Below are 24,342 nucleotides of genomic sequence, written 5' to 3' on the forward strand. Positions count from 1 at the left end.
AGAGAACGAACTTGGCGCGAAGCGATATTTTCGAACGAAGAATTCGATTTAACATCCGAACTATAATTTTCTACGTTAAATCGCGTCTAATGATTTTTCGTATTTTAATTTAATTATTTAATTTCGTATCGTTAAATCTTTCAGGAGCTTGGGAATATTTTTTGCTTCGTTTATACAATAAATCGCGTAAATCATAATTTCAAAGCGAAATTATCATTCTTTGCACTTTTACTTTTACGAATTTTTTTAAACACGAATAAATATCTAAAGAAATGTAAATAATTCTACAATTTTTATATCCTACAGATTCGTTTAATTTACAATTCTCGACGATAAACGGCGATGATTTAAAATCATGCCGCCTTCCACGATCCTGCCGGCAGAACGTACTGTAATTTAAACGAAAAAGGGAAATACATGTCTCGCGTCGATATGCAAAGCAGCTTTAAAATCCATACGTTTCAGGCTTTCCTGGTTCTGCGTACACGTGTAAGGGCGACGCGTGAGTGTTTCGCATTACGCTGACATTTCACAAAGGTCAATATACAGATGTCAACACGATGTTATCTATTCAAATGCACACCTTCCCGATGTCGAGACGCTTAAGTGCTCTTTAATGAAGCGTACGTGTACTGCCGCTTCACCTTGTCGCAGCTGTCATCGGTTAGGCAATTCCATAGAAAAGAAAGAAAGAAGAAATACACGAGATTGCTTTCGCGAGATCGGTAAATTGCACGAAATCTCCTACCAAAGGTAGACTTTTATACGGTTGCATCGAGTAAAGGAGGAAAGCATAAATCTTACTGACGTCTATCGATTACATGGTTATCGAATTTCATCGAGAATATGGAGCACGATCCAAAGAAAGGATAACCAACCGAAAGATAGAATTACTAGACCCGTTTCTGCTTGGTTCCATTATCGAATGGCGTACGAATAATTCGAAATCGTAAAAAGTTTTAGATTTTCAGCGATTTTCCGCTACATCCTCGTTCGTATTTCGACAAATTTGCGAGATCGATCTACGATAGGTGGTGAAAATCTTTATCTTTACGTTCTACGACTAGATAATCTTTACGAGCGTAAATTTTTACCAAATTGCATCGCCAGACAAGTTAAGAGTTAATTTAGGAACGAGACAAGATCTCTGGAAAATATTAACACGATTTATGGTTTAGCGATGGCGATAGCAAGAAACATAACACGTTCTTGTAATTGTATAAGGCAACGAAAGACTCTTAATTACCTCGACGGGACACGCTAAATTTACAATGAATTTTGGTAGCGTTTTATTTAAATAAAAATTGCCTGTTTGTAAGACGCGCGGATACATTCGTGGGTGATCGTACACGTGTAAACATTTGTGTAACAATCCGAACAAAAATGCTGGAGCATCGTAAAACAACTCGTGTCAAGTTTTCAAGATGTAACGACGCGATTATGCTAACGAGGTGCTCGCTTCTCCGCTAGATTGAGATTTCGCTTAAAATCAGATATTTTCTATTCGGTGGAAACAGAAGTTGCTGTTGATATACGATTATTGAGCTTCGAAGCTTCGCGGAAACTTAACTACCGCGTTTAGATCCTTCGGATAAAAAATACGCGACAGTATCTCGAATTCGTGTAACAAAGAAGTTCGTTGGAAACGTCCCGCATAAATAAAGGAGGCACTGAAAAGCCAAGAAAGATCGACTTCATTTTTTATCGGTTTCACGATTTTCAGGTACGTCGTTGATATTCGATTCTCAAAACAAAAGATAAATTACTCTGAGAAGTACGTTCGGTGTAAAAAGTCGACTAAGTAGATATTGCTAAATCGCAAAGTTCGCATTTTTCTCTACTTTTCCAATTTTGGAGTTGATCGGTACGGCTTCCGAGTGGTTGCAATAAAACTCGATAGAATCTGGGGCATCGCGAGGGATCTACGGCGAGATTTTTTGCGAATCGGTTGGCTTCTCGACCGACGATAGAGCGACCTTTTGGCCAGGTTGGTCCGAAAAAGCAGCGCCGTTCCACGCTGGCACGCCCAGCGCCAATGAGTTTCGCGTTAATGACTATTTAGAAGCACGATGCTCGCGTGCAGACGAACGGAATTAATTTTAAATTCGGTACACCGGTGAGTCACTGCACCACCCGAGCAACAAGAGGCTAATGACTAACTGTGCTTAATCACGGGTCAGATTTTTTTTATCAGCCCGCTTCTTAGAACCGGAACTCGTGGCCGTTGTTTTTCTTATTAGAGAAAAAAGATATACGATTTCGCGCTGATGGAGAAATCGTTCGTTTCTCTCGTCTTTTAATCTGATTTTCTGAACACCTTTTTTATGTAAATTTTACGCGTGAATTACGATACGCCATTAATAATCTTTGAGATTATATAAAAACCGGTCGTTGAGTTGTCAAAGTTTTGAACGTAAAACGCGTATATCGCCGAAAGATAGGTTTTTAAATTAGAAATTCGTTAATTAAAAACTTCGATTCTCTTTGTACATTTTTTCTCTTTGGTGATCATTTTTTGGGGAAGCTTTCGAAGACATCGACGGTACGAATAGTCGAACGGTTGATACAAAAATTATTTAACGCGGCGTGGAAAAAAAATAAGAAATCGGGAGTCGAAAAATGCCCTTGCTATTGCAACGACGCTTTAACATGACGCACGATGTAAACGTTCCCATTTCAGTTTGTTTTTCCAACAGCAGCTACTTCTCTTGGGACGCGATAACGTGCGACGAAGAGTGTGAATTTGTCAAGTTTGAAAGGACGCTTTCGGTCACCCTTTTAAACGATATTGCTCGGAATAGCCCGTTGCTTGGCGAAGGTGGGAAAGATAAAGACTGAAATTCAGACTTTTGCTTAAGAGCCGAGTTTTAAGAGAAAAATCAAATTTTGCGATATATAATGCAGAAATAACCGGATACTTAACGACAATATTGCGAAGGATCCTAATAGGATCTAAAAACACGATACGTTTCAACTACCTGTATGTTAAAACATCCCCAAAGTGTCGGTTATTCGATCTTTGAACCCAGTGTATAAAGTTGAACATTTAATATTATCGTTATTTTCATACGTTAATTACCAAACTTTGCTTCAACGGAATTTACTATCGTTGATAACTACTACTCGTGCCTTGTAACTTTTCAAATACGTATCGCTGCTAATATTAGTTCAGTCTCTTCTACTTTCACATCTTCGATATCTACTGCCCCCCCCACCCCCCACCCCCACCCCCGCCCCCAAGAAAAGCCAACAGAAACAAATGAAAAATCATCGAAAGTGAATTATCTTTCGTTAGACAAATTGAATCACCTGGCGGACATGTTTAGGAACCCGATCTCTTCTACGATAAGCAAAGCTGAACTAGAAATCTACCAATTTTTCTCTCCCGAGGGGTTGAAACGACTCGCGTAATGGAAAGGGGAAAGAAGACACCGGAGCTCGGTATTTTATTGCTTGGACGCGATACGATCGTGCTCGTTACCTTTAATAAGATCGCTCGCGAGGCATAAAATCGCGAGGGCATAATAACAACGTCCCGCGAGCGCAACGCCGGCCACGGACAATGTTATTGTAGGTGGAAGTGTGACGCATCACCGTTTTGAAATACTGCTATCAACGTCAGGACCCGGAATGATCGCGGTCGCGATCGTCCTGGATGCCGGACGTCGTGGAGATTTAGCGCTTGTCAGGACCGTTTCGTTCCAGTTTTACCGCCGCGAGCGTCTCGGATCGCTCGTATATCGCTGCGCGCTAATTAGGCGACAGCTAATTAGCGTGTACTCTGGCTGTTGCGGCTCAATCGTCGAGCACGACAACGCACGGGAAACGTCTTGTCTCGCCAGCGATCGGCTCTCGAACGAACGATGCTGTTCCAGGACTGGTCTTCGACCGCACTTTCGATCGATTTGATTCGATAACGAACGCGTAAAGGTGGAGTTTTACACGATCTATTCACGCGGGTGAAGCTAACGCAGCGTATGCTCGCGCACAGCGATTCGAAAAGTCGTGCCTTTGTTTTCCAGTGAATGGTTTCCGATTCTTTGTACGTAATAAATTTTGTACGTTTAGTTAAATTCCATTTATCGATATCGATATTCGTCGACAACGTGGTTGATAGAATCAGCTTACAGCGGCGGTCTGCCTAAGTCGATGTGGACGTCGTGTCTGGCGGTTACAGCAAATCCAACCTTAACGGGATTTTTTCGAGTAAGCCAGAATGGAAATAGAACAGGGGATAAATTAAACGGCGAACACGAATCGAGCTTGTCTTCCGGTTACAGAGAAAGATCTCGTGATTATCAAGTGCAGCACCATAAACGCGAAGGATAATAAACTAACGCTGGCGAAGCGACGTAAATCATTGGTTCCGTCCGAGCAAGCGTGCATTCGGTTCGCCACGATCCTGGCTCGATTCGCGCGTGAAAGTAGACCATTTGCCAACAGCTTGCAGCGTAGAGACGCCGGTCCTTTGAGACCGAGGTCCTTTCGATGAAAATGAAACAGTTGCAGATAAGACAGAGATCTATGTTGCACTTGGCCGGAGAAATGTCACGCGAATAGAATCGATGACATTATTTGTAGCTGATTCTTAGACTTGTAAAAACGTGGAAACACGAAGGATACGAGGAAAGGAATTTCGCAATTTTTCAACTTCCTACAAATGCACGTTAACGGAGAAGATTAAAAGAAAGCGTTCCAACTGAAAATATTATGGAAGATCGTAAAAGGAAGGAGGAATCGGTTGATCCGTCGTTTTTCCATCCAAAGTTTCCCTAAACTCAACGATATACGTATCATTTTTATAAAAATTCCAAATTTAATTTCAATATATTTTTGTACGACGACGTACGTATACCTTTCCCTGTGAGATGTTAGTCGTATAGTCGATAAAAACGAATTCGACGTAAATATTAATATCGGCCTCTTCGACGAAACTTCATTTTTCTGATCGTCTTTTCCAACAACCGATATCAACCGTTTCTGACTTACCGAAAAAGTACAAATTGCTGCTTAACCAACGACAAATTGTACCTATACCCACGCGTGCAACTATCGCAGAATTGTTCGCGAGCGAAAATTTCGTATCTCGCAACGAAGCGTACACCTCGAGAGTACTTCGTAAAGCGCAAACGCGCATAAAGCAAAGACGACGTCGACGAACGATTCGTCGATCGATGACCATTGCTCGAGTTAGTTAAGATATTTTAAAGCAAAGATTTTAAAGTAAATGATCGTGTTCCCATATATAAAATAACGAGAGTAACGGATGCAATAATCACGGAAAAAGACATCTTAGACGCGCTTTTATACTCGTCGCGTTTCCAAGATCCAGGGACGGGAGGTAATGGAATAGTCGACACCATGACGAAATCAAAATTCGTTATTAAATTTTAACTGGTACCCCTCGATCATCGTAAACAATCGCCCACGTGAACAAGGCTGTCGCTTATAAATTTCTCGAGGCCATCATACGAGTCACTTAAAACACGATGATATAAATTAAAAGACGTCCGTATCCCACCGATCGATCGCGAACACGGCCCGTTCCTTTTTCGGCTTTACACCGTGCTTTATTGCCTCGACTTAGGGTACCACCGGTTACGTGTTAATTTAGAAACACTCTCTGTCGATGATTATACTCGTACCGTTTTTACTCGAGCACGCGTAGATTCTCGATAGCAGCGGAGATTAAATATCGGAGATTTATGTTGTCGCTCGCAAGCGTCAAGAAATTTTAATTAACCTTTTATATTTATACCTTCTGGCCCAACGGAGCCAGACGGAGAAAGTCTCGATGAAAGATCGATTTCCGATTTGTATTCAACGTCTACATTTCGCGTTATGCGAGGATCCATCGTACATTACAGCTACTCGAGGCAATCAATTTCAATGTGAATCAATAAACTAAACTTCTCTCTCTCTCTCTCTTTTTCTTTAATCTTAGCATTCGATGCGATTTATCAAAAATCAATAGGCTCGAAATACTATATATTTATAAACCCCATAAATTTCACCGACTAGTCAGATATTTCGAATCTCAACGACGACGCAGCTTCGTTTATCCTTCGTAATATCTTCGGACGTTAATAAGTACCCGGGAAAGAAACGCGATATACACGCGTAAACGTGCGACCTTGTATAACGCAGTGCGCAAATAGATCGAGGCTTGCTCTTCGAAATCAGCGTGCGTCGCGTCCTAATATGGACGCGATGCTCATTTCGCGTTCGCGATTTACAGCTGAAATGAATTTATGGAAAGGCAAGCGTCCTCCGTTTCCTCCGCCCCTTCCAGCAGCCGCTGCCGCCGCCGTGGACGCCGACGAAACGATAAATTTCCCCGTTACCCTCTTCCGACACTAAATAGATGTACGCGCTGCCGTCCTTTGACATAAACGCTCGAGCATAAATTCATCAGGCCCGGGACCGATCCACTCGCCTAACAGTCCTCCGCGTCGCCGCGTATGCGATCCAACGTCCACTCACGGGGAAAACGACCTGTTGCTCGATAAATCGACGCCAACCTCGTGGAGAACGATCCACGGGACGTTGGCTGACGTTACGACGCTTGCGAAGGTAATCTTCCTGTCAACGATGAACCGTGACCGATTGTCATATCGTTAGATCGTATTTTAGATTCTACATTTTTTTCATTTTATCTCTATCGCGCCCTTTAAGACGTTTTCCAACCAATTGTATTTTTCCATTGACAATTTCTTACGTCCAAAGAGGTAAGTATCGATACGTAAAACGTTAGGTATACTTGTGCCAGTGTTATTTGGCAGTAATTGGTAAGAAAGTGAGACCGAGACCGAGAGTATCATCTATCTTGACTTGAGTAATTAAGAAAGTAATTTTTGAAAATAATCGATCGGTGTCCTCAACGACATCTTTCAAGCGTGTGTAAAAATAGAGATAGTTTTAAAGCTCCGTAGATCGAGAAGAACCAACTTCCTGTACTATCCTGTGTTCCTCTGGAAACTTTGCTCACACGGTACATGTAAAATGAATAAAAGGACGAAAATCGTTGCTCGAAATATTTCGAAGAGCGCGACTTTTATTCGGGTAACTGGTATAATGGTTACGGGAAAAATTCGCACGAGTGAAAGCGAACATTTTATCGCTAATTATATGTGAAAGTTGTATGAATGAAAGTGGAGACCATAAACATTTCCAAACAAATGATAAAATTCTTTTTTAACGAGATTGTTCCGAAGAAAAAAAGAAATTCGCGCTCGTTAATGTTCAAAGTCCCTATTCAGCAAACTATCGATCATGCGTTACTTTTATTTTATAATTAGTTTTATAATTGGTATAAAATTGTGGGAGTTACAAAGCAACGCAACTGACGCAACTGAGCAAGGTACCTTAGTACTGAGATGATAATGAAGAGATTGTCGATGACGAAAAACCGATTACTAGGCTATCGGTCGGTAAGCGACGGCGACTAAAAGCCGATTACTAGGCTATCGGTCGGTAAGCGACGGCGACTAAAAACCGATTAATAGGCTATCGGTCGGTAAAGTGTTAACCGCGTTACAAAAAGAAGACCGTATAAGTACGACAATAATAACCGTAATGTCTCTGTTCAATTAAAGAATTCTTCCGTTACAATACTGATGTCGAAAACAGGCCTTTATCCTCGTTTTGTTGCGTGCTAAACTGGATTTTACGAGACGATAGAACGAACGATTTTCCTATATCAAATAATTTAATCCGATATAATATAATAATTTATCGTCTGATACGCCGATACACCAAAACGGATACTCTGACAGAGATCTCTTATAACCATACGATCTATAAAGAATTTCAGCACCCCTCGAAAATGATAGAGACTCTACTACGATGTAATTCTGCGGACGTAATAAATTCATAGACGATCGATCACCGATGTAAAACAGAAACTGCGACCGAGATCCCCTATAGCAATGCGATCCATAAAGAATTTCAGCACCCTACGAGATGATGGAGACTCTCCTACGAGTCTGCGGATATAATAAATTAATAGATAATTGATCAGCAATGTAAAAGAGAAACTCCAACCAAGATCCCCTATGGCAACACGACCCATAAAGAGTTTCAGCACCCTCGAAAATAGCAGAGACTCTCCTACGTCTCTGCAGATATAATAAATTAATAGACGATCGATCATCGATGTAAAAAGGAGAAACTCTGACCAAGATTCCCTGTAACAATACGGTGCGTGAAGCATCTCAGCACCCTCGAAAATGATAGAGAATCTCCCAGTCGTCTGTAATCGCGATAAATTAACCAGGCAATTGATCGCTGATAAATCGAAAGAAAAACTACGACGAAGATCCTTTATAGGCATGCGGGAACCTACGCGTTACGAAATCACCGCCATAAAATGATATGAACCCGTGTCGAAGTTACCGCGAAGCGTCCCTTTCGCGCTTAAAAGTCGAAAAAGAACGTTCAGGAAAAAGGCACGTAAGAGAGAAAAAAGAAACATTCGCATAGAGCGCGTGCTACGGTAATTTATATGGAATACGCGAGCACGAATCCTCCGAAGCATTTTCGACTCGGCGTGGATGTCGCGTGCTACATAAATTGGATGCATCGAGACACGCGGGAACGAGCGGCAGATACCGATCTGCTCGTTGGCGTCTTATAAATCAACGAGCCGATCGGCAAGAGATACGGATCTCGGCCGCGTTATAACCCGTGACTACGAGTCGCTTGGCCGATCATGGCGCCCGGCGTGAACGCGTCCATTTTCCTCGTCCATCGGCCGTCAGAGCGACGAGGACCACGTCGAAGACAATAAGAGCATCGAGGGTAGATCACGAGCCGCATACCTTCGTGTAGTCGCCTGCACGCGATGTATTTCATCGGTCAGTCCGCGACGTGTTTCTTGACTCGCGTTCGCACGTCACTTTCACGCGGAGAGGTAAAATGCGACTGGAGGATGATTTAATTTATCCGGTTGTTGATGTATGATTATGTTGCAAGGCATTTTTTAGACACAGTAGATATATCGTTTCATTATGTTAGGATCTTTACGCGTACGATGATCGACGCCAGAACGATTTACGTACTTTTAAATTCGAGTATTTTCGTGAGACGTTTTGCTTTATTAGCATTTTTTATTTGAATATTATTTTGTGATATTATCGTAGCGTTAACGTTGTAGCAACGTACTATATTATCGTACAACCGAACCTAAAAAAATTATCGATTCGTTCTTTGTTCGTCTTCGGTCATATCCATAGAAGGGAATTTCTTAAAAGAATATCGCGGTGGAAGAATTGACGTAAAATTTAAATAAACAAATCGTTCTTCGACGATGCAATAACTTTTGAAGAAGTTAACAAAAATTCGAAAATCGAAGTAAAATTGCGGCAACGAACGAGAGCAAAGACGGGCAAAGTTTAGAAATTCTAATCGAAATTCGATCGGGTGTAAGATATAATTTGTAGAAACGTTCTTAGGGATATAGGGAAAGATAAAAGATTTGTAAATTCAAGGTGTTGGGATCAAAAATCTTTCGTTAATGACAAATTTGTAAGAAAATTTGCCACGGATACGTGTAACAAATATTTCGCATCAATCGATCGAACCAGTTACTCTCCTGTTTCAATGACATAGTTTTTAATATCTATCTGACAAGCTGCTACAAACAAGACACTACGTAACATTCGCGTCAAAGCTAAAAGTACAGTTTCAAACTGTACGTTTCCAGATCGAATTTCCAGTTCGATAAAAATGAACAGCTGTATGAAAAATTCGGAATAAATCGAGGCTAGCTTATCGAGAAAAGATCGTAACGAATATATTGAATTTTATTCAAATGCTCTCGTGCTGTGTTTCGAGTAAGCATAAAATATATATACTCATCTATCATGGAGAACACTTTTCTGCGTTATTATTAAACATGAATTATTCATACGTACGTTCCCGATAAATGTTTTCACGTTCATAAAGGATGTATCGCATATTTTTATATGCTCGTTGACAACGCTTATATTCTACCCTGTCATACTATTTTACCATGAAGTTTTCTCGTCTGAAATTATTCCTTTGATATAACGTACCGAAAGATGCATATATAATCAAGAAACATACTATTAGGTGAACCATGAATTTTAATCTAGAAACATAAATCGCACAGGTAATCGAAATACGATCCCTATAACGTAAATCCAAACTTGGTTATTCGTTCTATTTACACTTCGATTTACACGTTGTAAGATTATTCCTACTTGAAAAATCGAACCGTCGGTATCTCGTGCGTTTATTAGTCACCGGGCGTTTCCAATATTATACATCCGAATTTGTAAATAATCCTATTTGACATGCCCCTCCCCCGCCCCCTCCCTCTCATCCCACCCCTCCCCAAAGTTGCACAGCACCCAAAAAGCAAACTACCGGAGCGTCCTGTTTTGCGACCAAGTTTTCAGGACAGAAAAGACTCCCCAGCGACTTAAACCCAAAAATTGTACCATACAACGAAAAATGTAAAGCGCCGACACATAATACAGCATGGCTACGTCGTACCGCCGCGTATCGGTACCTTTGCCTAACATACCATTACAAAAATTCACCGTTTATTGTGAATATGTACCTAAAACTGTAACTTCTTGGACTCGATAAACTTTGAATCTCCTTTCATATTCGCTAGATTCAATTAGTTATCTAAATTAAGTAATATTCACTTATTTATAACACTTACTTATAAATTATACTTATCTATAATAAGTACTAACTTATTATAAATAATCAGCCATGTCACTGCGCCACGCCAGAAAAATTACTGAAAATTCTCAACGCGAGAATTGATTGTAATTTTAATAAATAAATAATAAATAAATAAAAACAAAAATCCTTTCATATTATACATCCGGTAGGTAATACTCAAAAGCACGATAATTTCCATCTGTCTGTCAATCCAATTCTATGCCGGGTAAAATTAAATAACGATATTTCAAAGAAGGGAAAACCAAGTGCAATTCGGTAATGGAATTGGGCTACTCATAAAGTTAAGCTTGTCTGAATCTGTACGGCAAACAGTACGAATTCTAACGGTTCCTCTTCGTTCTAGCAATAAACCCGCGCCAACTCATTGTTCTATGGGCCTTTCCAACGAACCACTCCAATAAACGAAGTAATCTCCAAGGTTGAAAATAAAGTGACCATCTGCACTTTCCCTAAATACCTAAATTACCTCTAAATGCGAGAAAACAACGGTATTCATTAAGGATTTCGTGACAAGGGTATTACGCTTTTAGAAAGATTCGTTGTAATTGGAATTGGATCTTTTGAATTTAGCGTATTATCAACGCAATATACTTTACTTTACTACTATGTACTTTATATTTACGTTGCATACATATACAATATACATTGTAGAGAATACGAATGATATCTGGCTAAAGCTCTACGTCTATGAACGGTAATAGATTTTAATTTAGAACGTTTCTAGGATTTAAAATCATTATCGATGGAATAGGACAAAACGATTCCATTTACGAAAAAGAAGTTAACGCTAAGGATGTTGCACGAACGATTCACGACTACCGTGCAAGTCTGTAAACGAATATTTCGTAACATCGTTAAAATTGTTAGCGAAGGAGCGAAATTTAGGAAAATTTACGAAAAAGGATAGAAAACTAGTTGATCGAAGTTGAAAAAATCGAGTCTACTTCGTCGTTCCATTAGGGCAATAAAAATCAAGCGAAACCGTTGATCGAGAAATCAAAGCCACGATGCGTAAAACCGTACCACGATATTCGATGCATCGCGAAGATTGCTTTGTCAAACTCCATGAAATCGCCTCCGGATCCATCGGATGGCTCTTTGCAGTTTTATTTCGCGCGATAATTAGGCGTCGGTGTAAAAGGCGAACCTGACGTTCGAATTAAAGTTGGCCGAGGTTGATGGCTGCCAAGCGAGCGCAAAATCAACTTGGACGCGGGACGGGTATCGCGTAGGTGTTTGAAACGAGCAGGGACCGAGCCGAGGCGAAAGGAAAGGGGGAAAAAAAGAGGCAACATCGAGAGAAGAAAGGAACGCGGCGGTAACTCATTCAGCATGGCAAACGAGCTGAAAGAGCTCCGCGGGTAATTAATTGTGCTAGCGCTTTACGCGACCCTACGTGTGTCGGAAAGCTGTAAATTAGCGTGACGGAAACGCCAGGGGACAGTGTGGGCTTGCGCCGTTGATGTATCATGCTTGTCGACGAAATGAAGTAGATCGGATCGCGCGACGTGGATTAAAACGTGCGCCACGCGGACGAATCGGGCAAAAATACAGCCTCGCACTTAGTAAATGCCATCTTCAGATCGCGCTACGAACAACGTAGGTTTTCCTCGCCAATGTAAAACGAAGTAAAAGCAATGACCCAAAGTTACAACATTTGCGGAGAGAGTCGGACATTTTTAGTTGAGTCAAAGACTGCGAATATTTATGCGTTCGTAGAAAATTTCAGGAACGCGTATAATACGCAAGAGTACATAAGACGTTCAAAGCGAAATATAATATAATACGTTGTAGTATTTAGCAGATGAAACGAATCTCTTATATTCTACTTCTTTAATTGGATTCGTACAGATATGGATTTGCATAGCCAAGTTGTTGAAAACGATAGAATTCTATTTGCATAAAGTACGACGATTAAAATAAAACTGGAAAATATTAGGAATTCTACGCAGAATAATTTCGCATAGAGTTATTTCGCTCTGTAACGAGTATCTAAAAATTAAAAAATACCAAACATTATTAATCGTCGTGTAAATGTATCTATTCGTGAAATATAGATTTAGAGATTTATAGAAAAAAAGAAAATAGAATCTACGCTGAAAGATTGAACGCGAGTCTTCCCAACAAAAGTTTTAACGTTTTATCGAAAGATTGCCAAACACCGGTCGAACGAACAAAAGAGTAAGTCCAGGTGCACCGGGACAGACAATTAACGCTTTCTTTCAAAAACAGCCTGCTCTTCTTTGTATTGTTCCGAGGATGGTACCAACTATCGTAACTCTATCTGTCGCGCGTTCTTACCACGTTTTTACGTATAGCTGGAAATCCCTATACACGTTTCCTACCTATCGTGCAAACTGGACAGACTGGACTGCTTCGATGCTAGATCTAACAGGAAATTTCTCACTGATCTATTTCAGGAAGCAGGGAAGCAGCTTTCACGTACGCGATAAGTTCAGCGGGTGTAACGTACGCCGTGACCGCAGCTTGCAGCAGAGGCAACATCACCGCATGCGGTTGCGAACCGACCGTAAGGTAAACTCGTTGTCGTTGCTTTTACGTTTGTTTTCTTTTCGCCGGTTAACGCTGGTTATCAAAGCGGCTATGTATGTACTTGAAAGTGTATTCGAAGGTCGTTCCAGTTTCTGTATCGCGTAAGATTACGAGCGCATCGCAGGGTCGATAAGAGATCGTTGGATGATATCAGTTGGCAAAAACGGTACGACATTTTCGAACGACCTGATAACATCTGATTAAGGATGGAATTTCTTCGAATAGAAACACAAAAGTTACATACAGCGATAACGCGAAGCTCTCTCGTAAAAATTTCGCGCAGAACGACGCAGAAATTTTTCGACGTGCAGTTACCTAATTTCCAATTTAATGGAACGCTTGTTCGTCAAAGTTCGGGTGTTCTTTTTTTACAGGACGAGGAAGGAGTTGCCGGCAAATGGCTGGGAATGGGGCGGTTGCAGCGCGGACGTCACCTACGGGATGAGGTAAGGATCATTATCTCGATCCGTAATGAATTCGTAGTCGGTTCCCTTTGCACGTGTCACGTGCGTGTAAAACCTCTATGACGCTGTACGTCACGACAGTTGTTATACACGCATGGATTTTAATATTATAATTTAATGTTAGGTTCGCGCGTAGGTTTCTGGACGCGAGGGAAGTCGAGGGTGACGCGAGGAGCCTGATGAACCTTCATAACAATAAAGCAGGACGGAAGGTGAGTAATGCCAGTCACCCGTTAATGATTCATTCCTTTTAACGCGCAAAAAGTAACGGAAATTTTGTTAACACTAGGTTTACGAGCGTTTCGTGTATACCTATCTCTACGAGCACCCGTCAAATTGACGGGTAAACGAAAATAAGCATTTTTCTTTAAAAAATCGATTTATTCAAATTAAGTCTGAAAGGAACGACATTAGGTTTCGCGTTTAAATAAATTATTAATAAATTATCAATAAATAAAGAGTCTTTTTTTTAAATTATCACTAAAAAAAATAACAATAACATTAACGGTACAGGGTAATCGTATCTATTGAGCACATTTTTTGCGAATATACCGAACGTTTGTGCATTTGTGATATATACAATAATTATTACTTCTATTTTTTTTTGCAATAACCCACTTGGTAACTTTTTCGCACTTCTGACGTCGAAGGTGACAGAAACCTTGTTTTCTCCAGCTAATTCCTCGGCTAAACAAAATATGAATTCTTTTCTGGATATTTTCGACCTGGTGCACTCTTTGCGTAATATCCACGCGTTTATTGCTGCCAAATCTAAAATATCGAAGAAAAACTTGAAGGGGCCATCGAAAACTCCCTGCTTTCACACTATATTTGCGTGCCATCTGGTAAAGGGGTGGACGCCCTTTTGCCTAATTGCCTTTATATATATCTTTCAATAACTTGTGTATCTCTCTCGCTATTCGAAGATATCGTACGATCGAAAGAATCGTAATTATTAATCTAGATCTTGAAAATTTTAACAAAGAAAGATGCCGTATGATAAATACCTTTCAGCGAACAAAGTGCCTCCATATCGATACAGTACGAAGTCGGCAAACTATGTAAATTCTAGACGAAACAGATAGAAAAGGTGTATTGCATTTCGTTATTGTCTTCGCTGAATTTCCCTAGTTCCAGTGACTCGGGGTAGAGTTTGACAATATTTCGTATAAGAGAATGGGGATACACAAATAAGGGTCAAGGGTCGATAGATGTGGAATTTACGAAGATGTTGGGATTTACGAGGGCCGTCCTTTACAACAGGATAATTGTTGCGTAATGGGAAATTCCTTGTACGATGTTAGGGTTGTTTGACCCTTGAACCTTTTGAAAATATACGAAAATGAAACTTCTTCGTTGCTTGAAAGATTCGTTCGTTAACTAAAATATTGAATCCGTGAAAACCGATCGAAAGATTATCGAATACGATCGGAAGGGTATTTAACGGTGATCGTTAACAACATAGCCAATCCTAGGTTGAACAAAGTTGTCAAAATTCCAGCGTTGATCTAGTCGTTCGATTTTCTCGCGTCAGAAAAATCATTGTTCGGGAATTCGAGAATAAAACGTATATTCGTAAACGGGGTTAAAGTTAAAATTAAGGTTTGCGGGAAAGGATCGAATTCCGCGCGGCAGGTAGAACGCGTAAATGGCGAGGCTTAATTGGGGAAAGTTGCCGGAGCTTTCGTCTTCCTCGATGGGCTTTATTATCGAGGCGGCGATAAAAACTCGCGTATATCGTGTGGCTGCCCTCCGCGTACGATCTGTGCACGCGTGTACGGACGCGCGCCTGCTAACGATTTATTCTTAACGTCGATCGCTTCGCCGCGCCGCATACTTTATGCTGCAGACGATTTTTTTCAACCCACCTCTGCACCCGCCCCTCACCGTCTCCCGATAATTCGAAATGTAAACCAGTTTTCTGAGCATACGCGTCGATCGTCGGACGCGCGATCTGCGAAGAGACGGAGAAACGCGTGCATCGAACAGTTCGAACATGGTGCGCACGTGTTCTAATCGCGAGAGAAGAGTTTCGCACTTTTTGCAAAATCGTAGTTCGTCGGTAATCGTAGCGGTTGCTTCACTGTGACGAATGTAGCAGTTTGTACAAAGATGTAGCGTTTCAACCCTTTCGTAGGATATCGTTGGAGCAGCAGCTACTACGGACTACGATCGACGAATAGCACGAGAACGATAGAATTACGATATGAAAATGATAAATGTAACGTAGAACGAATCACGGAAATACGTGCTCGTATTTTCCCGATTACTTAACGTAACTTAACTTAACAACGTAATTTAAAGATCGTTAAACGATCGTTAACATAGTAGGAAAGATAGAAATTTGAAATTATACTGCTATAAATGGCATGGATTAGATGCTGAATTGCGCGAATATTGTTTCATTGCAGATAGTTAAAGCTCTGCTGCAAACAGAGTGCAAATGTCACGGCGTGTCCGGTTCTTGCACCGTGAGAACCTGCTGGCGAACCTTGCCTAGTTTTCGTCAGATCGGCGATGCACTGATGAAAAAGTATTACAGAGCCAGGCCCGTGATAGCGATTACCCCACCGCCACCCCCTACGATGCAGGTAATTTCTGTAAAAGTGGGTCGACGTTGCCAGGACGTAACGTATGATCATATTCTATAGACGATTGCAACGCTAAACGATTACGTCGCCACGTATGATACGCCTATTTTTCCACTATGTTGCATGAATATATAGAGTTAATACGCGGTTAGCGCGTGGCAAAAATACAAATTTTCTGCGAGAATATAGAAAGCGATTCGTTAAGGATAGGTTAACATTCTTTTACGTAGTTACTAAATTATTGGCGACCATGGAAATAATGTTACGCTTTCAATGATAATTTACGTTTTTTAATATTTGTTATCGATATCGAAAATTAAATTGCACAACTCTTACAGATACGAGTTGAATCTTATTATACGTTCGGTTAGCTAACATTTTCTTACGGCGAAATTGTTTGAGATTAGGAATTATGTTTGGAAAAGATTAAGAAAAGAATTTCTATTTATAGATGTACCGACTGTAAACGTGTTTTCAAAAACAATAGCAAACAGGACAATGTATGCGGGCATAACGAGTAGAATGCGATCCTAATCCTACTACCTGCGTATTTATGGATCTTACGAAGCGCGTGACAATAAACTTTCGAATGTAGCATAATAATTCGTAAACTACTTTCACGAGTAATAATTTTATCGTTTTTTATCGTTCTCGTAGAGTCTAGATACGTTGCATTCAACGTCGGCTGAAATAGTGCCGATCTTGGGGAACGACGCGAAAACTCAGGGAAAACCAAACGACGTTGGAAAGACTCGACACGATCGACAACCCCCAAAGAAAGCAACGAAACCGAGGAGGCCACACTTGGTATTAAAAAGGACAAAGTCAAGCGGGGGTTCGAGCGTGGGACAGAAAAGGATTCCAAAGAGAAGCGACCTTGTATTTTTACAACCCTCGCCTAATTATTGCGAGCCAGATTTGGCGCAAGGTAGTCTAGGAACCCAAGGCAGATATTGCAATCGTACTAGCAAAGGTGACGTATCTACGATATTCGATGTCCCATCCTTTTATTGCAAGCTATTTAACGAAAAGCTTCGTAGTTTCCAATATCTTAAATTTAGATGATCGTAAAAACGATTGATGTTTTAGGTACGGACGGATGCGATCTAATGTGCTGTGGTCGTGGCTACAACACACATCAATTCACAAGAACGTGGCAGTGCAGATGCAAATTTCACTGGTGCTGCCGCGTGCATTGTGAAACGTGCACAGAGCGTACCGAGGAGTACACGTGCAAATAAACGTATTTCGAACGTATTGGCGATTTTAACCATGTAAATATATGTAGTAGACATAAGAAATGGCGACGAGAGTTTCTCTACATCGATATATCCGCGAACTTTGTTGCATTTCGTCGGAAATTATTCAACATCGACCTCAACATGCTGTTCCTGTAAAGTTAACGAGCGTAATAACGGTACTCGACAAAGCGTTTCTTTTCCTGCTTAATTTAATCGACTTGTATGCTTAAGACGACGATAGATACACGATTAAATTCAATTTTTCTAAAGCTCTCGTTATTTAATGTGATAGTCGATAGTGCGTAATTGTAGAGACGATATTCACTCTCTATATTCATGATAATAAGCGATAAAATGCGATAAGGTGAATGGCGAACTGTCGAACGTTTAATAAGGGATAGCTTTGAAAAATTCGAAGAGCTTGAGTTACCCGTTTTGAAACGATATAAAAGAAACTGAATGAACCGATTTCATAATATTAATTATACGCGAATAATTAAGATAACTTCGATTATTTGTCCAACAACTTATTCAACCATACACGTTGAAAATTGAAGTAATATGTTGAAAATAATAACACGGTTGAAATAAAAAGGAATAAAAATATCTTAAGCAATAGAAAAGGATAAAGATCTAGTTTATTTTATATTCAAATTAATTGTTAAAAAATTTAAATAATTAATGAATCCGGGAGCATCGAAATTGAAATTCAATTTTCGATAGTCGCATTGATCAATTACTGCCGCTATTTTCTACAACTTAATTCCATAAGCAAAACTCGTATTAGGGGGGGGGGGGGCTAAGGTTAATTCGTACAAAAATACGGCATGTTTTCGTGAATTATTTGTGACGACACAGTTAAAATCTTTTTATTAAAACCAATAGTACATTAAAGTATGACATTCGAAGAATATTGTATAAAATTTTCACGGAGAAATATTAAAAACTACGGCAATGGCAGTAATTATTCGGACGTGTCTCGGAAAAAAGTAGAATTGCTCATAACTTGATGCTGGATCATCTGAAATAAAAAAATCAAAGTTCATTCGTTAGGTAACAGTTTTCCCCAGGTAACGCTGGGCGAGATTTTCGAAATTTCAATTTTTCACTTTTTTGAAACACTTTGAAGGGAAAATTAGCCGCAAATTTTTCAACAAATTTTCGCAAAATCGGCTAATGACAATAAATCATTCTTTAAAGCAGAAGAAAAACAATTAATGCTTTTGAATTATATAGCTACCTCTTGTCCTCTCCCTGAACCTACCTAGAAGGAGTTTACCACTCAACATCGTTACCCTCCGCCAAATACCAACAATAAGAAGCTGTCCCTTGATGATAAAATATATTCAAAGCCAACGATATTTGCAATATAATCATCGGAATAGCTCAAGCGACCGACAACTATATCGATCAAATACTTCTCTGCTGTACTTACTATATACTTAATACGACGACTGTGTAATTAATGCGTAAGAAATAATAAAGCGATGGTAGATGTATCGTTCAATGTTTCAATATATAATTCTGTATAAAGTATATCATTCTTTCGAATATATTTAAGCGGTATATGTACTTCGAATAACTCATAATTATAATATTATCGAACTTCTATGAATGTAAACACAGAACATAAACTACCACCCGAGACGATTATTGCTCTAATAGCCCAGTGGTGATAACCATGTAACCCATATAGAGGTAACACATAAATTATTATTTATTAAAGAGCGTAAATTTAAAAAAAAAAGCAATGTATTCGCTTCCTACTCGACGACTAATAATAAATTAGAATCACACTTTCCTCCAACTCTGTTATGATTGTATATTCTCAGAAGCATTCTTGGACTTTTCAGAATTAAGAAGGTTTCGAATACCTGATGCACAATCCGTCTGTCCCTTAAACCGTATTTCATACACCAAACAAATGAACAACTGCTTAGGCTTTACAAGCCTGTTAATTAGGGGGCCTCCTTAAAAGTCTTAACCCACGCAGTGGTGGCAAACATGAAGGGAAGTGGCGACTATATAAGCTCGACAACTAGAACGGAGATCACATTCCCAATTCGACTATCGAACAGAACGTTTGAAAGTTCTTGACGCTTCGAATTTCTTGACGTTTGAAAATTCTCGACGTTCGAAAGTTCTTCGTGTTTGGAAGCGCTTCGCGATTGAAAGCGTCCTTATACATCTTCACCACACTTGGAGCAGTAAGTATTTTATTTCCTTCAAATCGTTTCTTCCACTGATTTTTCAAACAATTTGTTTGAAATTATTTATGTTATTTCTTTATTTATTATTTATTTATCTTTTATTTACCGATCTTAATTTTATTTTTCCAGATCGTGCCTTATAGCAAAACGATGGGAGAGTGCCCGCTTGGTTACAATAGCTTGCACATCAGAAGACAATCTCGAGACAATTTTCCACGGAATTACGTTATGGTGACCTTTATTTGCCCATGTGGTCAATTCATCTCGGAATTTGGCCTGCATCGCTACCTTTTATACCATCTGACGGGAAGGACGGGGCGAAGACCAGGCAACCATCGAACACGTCCATATCTCCAGTTGCTCGCCAGCTTGCAAGCAGAAGCAATTCAGAGGCTTCGCAGGAATAGGAATGAAGATGAACAAGAAAAAGAAGAAGGAGAAGAAGAATACTCTCCTGATCGCTAAACTAATTAGACTTGGGAACTACTTTATATGGGAACTACTACTTACTTTACTTGGGAACTGTAAATAGATGTTGTGTATAACAGGCTCATCACACATAAGTTGTATTGTACATTATAGTAAATAAATTTTATACTTCTACTTAAAAGATAGATTCTAAATTTTTCTTTATCCCTTCTATCCCTTCAATTCCAATTTATCATATAATAGATTATAACTTCTGTCCAGTTTGTTAAAATTTCTTTAACAACTTCTGCGCTTCCTGTTTAGCATCTCGATCATCTTCGTTCTTTGCAGGATAATCAAGGGCCATTTTTAAATATTTCGTAGCTAGCTCTTTTTGATTTAATTTTAAGTAGGTTTTTCCCAACATTAATAAATTTTGACTATAGAAATTGGGATCAATTTTCTCTGCAGTTTCAAAATATTTTAGAGCTTCCTCGAATGATGAAGATGGCGGTTCTCCAAATATTACAGATGCAATTTTTCTTTGATACCATGTTAAATCAGCAACTTGATAGCACCAAGTACCAAGCATGTACATAAGTGTTGGTTCTTTTGGATTTAGTTCCATTGCTCTCTGCGACATTAAACATATTCGATACAATTGCTTGACATTGTGTCAGGGAATGAAATATTTATAAGTATATATATATATATATATATATATATTAATATATTATCATGAAATATACCAGCATATGTTTCTTAATATTATATGACTCTTTTATTTGTGCTTTTACTCCTTCATAAAGAGTCTTAGAATTAAGAAGAATCGATGCCCATTTGTGTGCAGCCCAATTATCCTCTTTTATCTCAAGTGCTTCAAGTATTAAATCATAAGCTTCGTAAATTAATTTCTTTCCATCCACTTCACTCACAATTTTAGACAATTTATACATTGCTCTACACAAACGCCATATAATTTCAATATCACCGCTATCCTATAAAAATATTCAATTTTATTATCTACATTTATAAGTGATATACATAATGTCATTACTTTATAATTTATTAGAAGGTCATGTATTTCCTGGTATTGTTCTTGCTCGTATAATGCATCGGCTTTTGCTATTAGAACTTCTTTTGTAGTTATGATTGCTTCGTTGTCACCTCTCTTTTTTGTAAGACCCCAAATACCCATAGCAGTGAACGACTATATGGTACATAATTTTGTTGTTAACATGTACTGATTGCTGCTCTAATAATGAAAACTAATTGAATAATTTTGTATAATATATTAAAATTTATAGATCATTAATATTAACATTACACTTACAATTTGCAAGCGGTCAGATTATCAAGTTAAAGCTAATATCGACTAAAATTAGAAAATTTCTCTGGTTGCAACGAAGTTTAAAAATCTTATGCAATAATAGAAAAGTAATAAAAAATAAAATCGTGCTTAGATATAATTCCAAACCTTTCGTGAGGATTGAAATCTTCTATGAATAAGCGTTCTTTGTAATACTTTTATATCTCTGATAACGAATAACGCTCTCCGTAACGACATATTAAATTATAGTATTTACAGAAAAAAATAAAAAATTTGTACAATATACAACGTGTTCAGATTTGATTAATTATGACAGATGTAATTCTGACAGCAAAATTAGAAAATTCCACGTCAGATGAGAATCGAATAAAGTACACAAACATTAACAGCATTGACAGATTCGATACTGAAAACTCGATATTTTCAATTCGATTTATCGTAAAGATGTTTTGTGCGCGCGTGTGTGTGTGTCTTCATCTATTTTCTGTTACTGTCTGATACGATCAAATACGATCAATTATATAAAATATAAAGTATAGAATTTTATATTTGCGATAAATACATTACACGTTTCTGAGTATTAAATTTCGCTCTTTATTTTGAATCATCCAATATCCATGACTTGACATGTATTCGAAACAGAATCTGAATTAATTATGATGAATTATGATTAATTATGATTAAAATAATATAAATTAACAATGACAATAAACTAAGAAAAATTATAATATATAGAAATGGACTATTGCATTTTAATCAATATTATCAAAATCTATTGTATATTTGTTTCATGATTGAATTGTTACAAATTCAGTTATGCCGTTTACATTGTATATTACTTGAAGGAAAAAACAAATCGTACAATGTTTTACTAAATTATTGATAATTAATGCTATTGATTATTTCTAAAAAATTGCCGTTAATTATTGGTGCAGTTTTATTTATTTAGAAAAATGTTTGCGGCTGTTTCAAAACCTTATAAAATTAATCATCATTTTTTTAGACACGCCGTGACATAGTAGTAGAAAGTAGCAATAAATATGTTTATTGTAGACCATGTGATCTAGCATCTCAAAAAAGTATTAGGGATTTTGCAGAGCAATTTAAGAAAGGTATATACCATATCCTATGTTAGAGTATGAAATGAAATGAAATAACATAGCTTTGTTATATGTATAAAGTGTTCATCTATTTTTGAATACTAAATTGGGAAGAAATTCTTCCTGAACTTATTATATCTAAATCAATAGGTCTATAGCATAATTTGTATTATCTGTTTCCATTGTAGAACACAAGAAAAGAAAGCTTCACATTCTTATAAATAATGCAGGAGTAATGAGATGTCCTAAGATGTATACCCAAGAAGGAATTGAATTGCAATTTGGTGTGAATCATATAGGACACTTTTTACTAACAAATTTATTGTTAGACACTTTAAAAGATTCCGCACCATCAAGGATTGTAAATGTTTCAAGTAGTGCACACAAGCGTGGCAAAATTACATTCGACGATTTGAATAATGAGAAAACCTATGAGCCTGGCGAAGCATATGCACAGACCAAATTAGCTAATATTCTATTTACAAAGGAATTGGCAAATAAATTGCAAGGTTTTGTCATTTTAACAGAAAATAAAATTTATTTTTGAATAAATAATACAATCGATAAAGCATTATTTTTTGTGTCATATAGGAACTGGTGTTACAGTGAATGCCGTCCATCCTGGTATAGTACGAACAGAAATAACGCGATATATGGGAATTTATCAAAACTTTTTAGGTAGATTGGCTGTAGATACTCTTTATTAAAACCAATAGTACATTAAAGTATGACATTCGAAGAATATTGTATAAAATTTTCACGGAGAAATATTAAAAAATACGGCAATGGCAGTAATTATTCGGACGTGTCTCGGAAAAAAGAAGAATTGCTCATAACTTGGTGCTGAATCATCTGAAATCAAAAACTCAAAGTTCATTCGTTAGGTAACAGTTTTCCCCAGGTAACGCTGGGAGGGTTTTTCGAAATTTCAATTTTTCACTTTTTTGGAACACTTTGAAGGGAAAATTAGCCGCAAATTTTTCAACAAATTTTCGCAAAATCGGCTAATGACAATAAATCATTCCTTCAAGCAGAAGGAAAACGGGAACTATTAATGCTTTTGAATTATATAGCTACCTCTTGTCCTCTCCCTGAACCTACCTAGAAGGAGTTTACCACTCGTCATCGTAACCCTCCGCCAAATACCGACAATAAGAAGCTGTCCCTTGATGATAAAATATATTCAAAGCCAACGATATTTACAATATAATCATCGGGATAGCTCAAGCGACCGACTACTATATCGATCAAATATTTCTCTGCTGTACTTACTATATACTTAATACGACGACTGTGTAATTAATGCATAAGAAATAATAAGGCGATGGTAGATGTATCGTTCAATGTTTCAATATGTCGGAGACGAAAGGACGCCGGGGCCCCTCCTAATCTCCTAACATTGTAATCTAGAGTCTACTATAGCCGTAATGAAACAATCGCAGTTATCCAAGCCGATGGTAACTGTTCGGGATTAGTGACGGTGAGCTTTGGCTCGGGGCGACAGCCTGCCGCCCAACGTAGCCACGGTCAACGGGACGGGTGCTCCGTCTAACAAAGGTGCGGACCGGTGTTATGACCCTCATTAAAGGGGCAATAATAAATTAGAATCGCACTTTCCTCCAACTCTGTTGTCATTGTATATTCTCAGAAGCATTCTCGGACTTTCCGTAATTAAGAAGGTTTCGCATACCTGAAGCACAATACGTCTGTCCTTTAAACCGTGTTT

The 24,342-nt window shown here is 38.6% G+C and overlaps 3 protein-coding genes across 3 annotated transcripts in view; 2 read left to right on the top strand and 1 right to left on the bottom strand.

Annotated features, from left to right (window-relative positions):
• Window positions 1-18,070, top strand: part of LOC117213167 (protein Wnt-2b-like) — a 42,575-nt gene extending 24,505 nt beyond the window's left edge. Inside the window, exons 2-7 of the mRNA XM_033458519.1 lie at window positions 13,140-13,254; window positions 13,647-13,718; window positions 13,873-13,948; window positions 16,148-16,327; window positions 16,985-17,300; window positions 17,417-18,070. Coding sequence (XP_033314410.1) covers window positions 13,140-13,254; window positions 13,647-13,718; window positions 13,873-13,948; window positions 16,148-16,327; window positions 16,985-17,300; window positions 17,417-17,568 — 911 coding nt within the window. The 3' untranslated portion in view covers window positions 17,569-18,070. The remainder of the gene's footprint in view (window positions 1-13,139; window positions 13,255-13,646; window positions 13,719-13,872; window positions 13,949-16,147; window positions 16,328-16,984; window positions 17,301-17,416) is intronic.
• A 2,258-nt stretch (window positions 18,071-20,328) lies between these two features.
• Window positions 20,329-21,914, bottom strand: LOC117213168 (regulator of microtubule dynamics protein 1-like). The gene is made up of 4 exons (XM_033458520.1): window positions 21,664-21,914; window positions 21,244-21,441; window positions 20,936-21,184; window positions 20,329-20,820 (listed from the first exon to the last, which is right to left on the bottom strand). Exons 2-4 carry the CDS (start codon window positions 21,382-21,384, stop codon window positions 20,473-20,475), a joined length of 738 nt encoding a protein of 245 aa, XP_033314411.1. The 5' UTR covers window positions 21,385-21,441; window positions 21,664-21,914; the 3' UTR covers window positions 20,329-20,472.
• LOC117213165 (retinol dehydrogenase 12-like) lies at window positions 21,826-23,252 on the top strand. Its single transcript, XM_033458517.1, has 3 exons — window positions 21,826-21,834; window positions 22,520-22,628; window positions 22,805-23,252. Exons 1-3 carry the CDS (start codon window positions 21,826-21,828, stop codon window positions 23,161-23,163), a joined length of 477 nt encoding a protein of 158 aa, XP_033314408.1. The 3' UTR covers window positions 23,164-23,252.
• The last annotated feature ends 1,090 nt before the right edge of the window (window positions 23,253-24,342 follow it).

The sequence above is a fragment of the Bombus bifarius genome, unplaced genomic scaffold, assembly GCF_011952205.1.
Source record: "Bombus bifarius isolate JDL3187 unplaced genomic scaffold, Bbif_JDL3187 scf7180000008515, whole genome shotgun sequence".
NCBI lineage: Eukaryota > Metazoa > Arthropoda > Insecta > Hymenoptera > Apidae > Bombus > Bombus bifarius.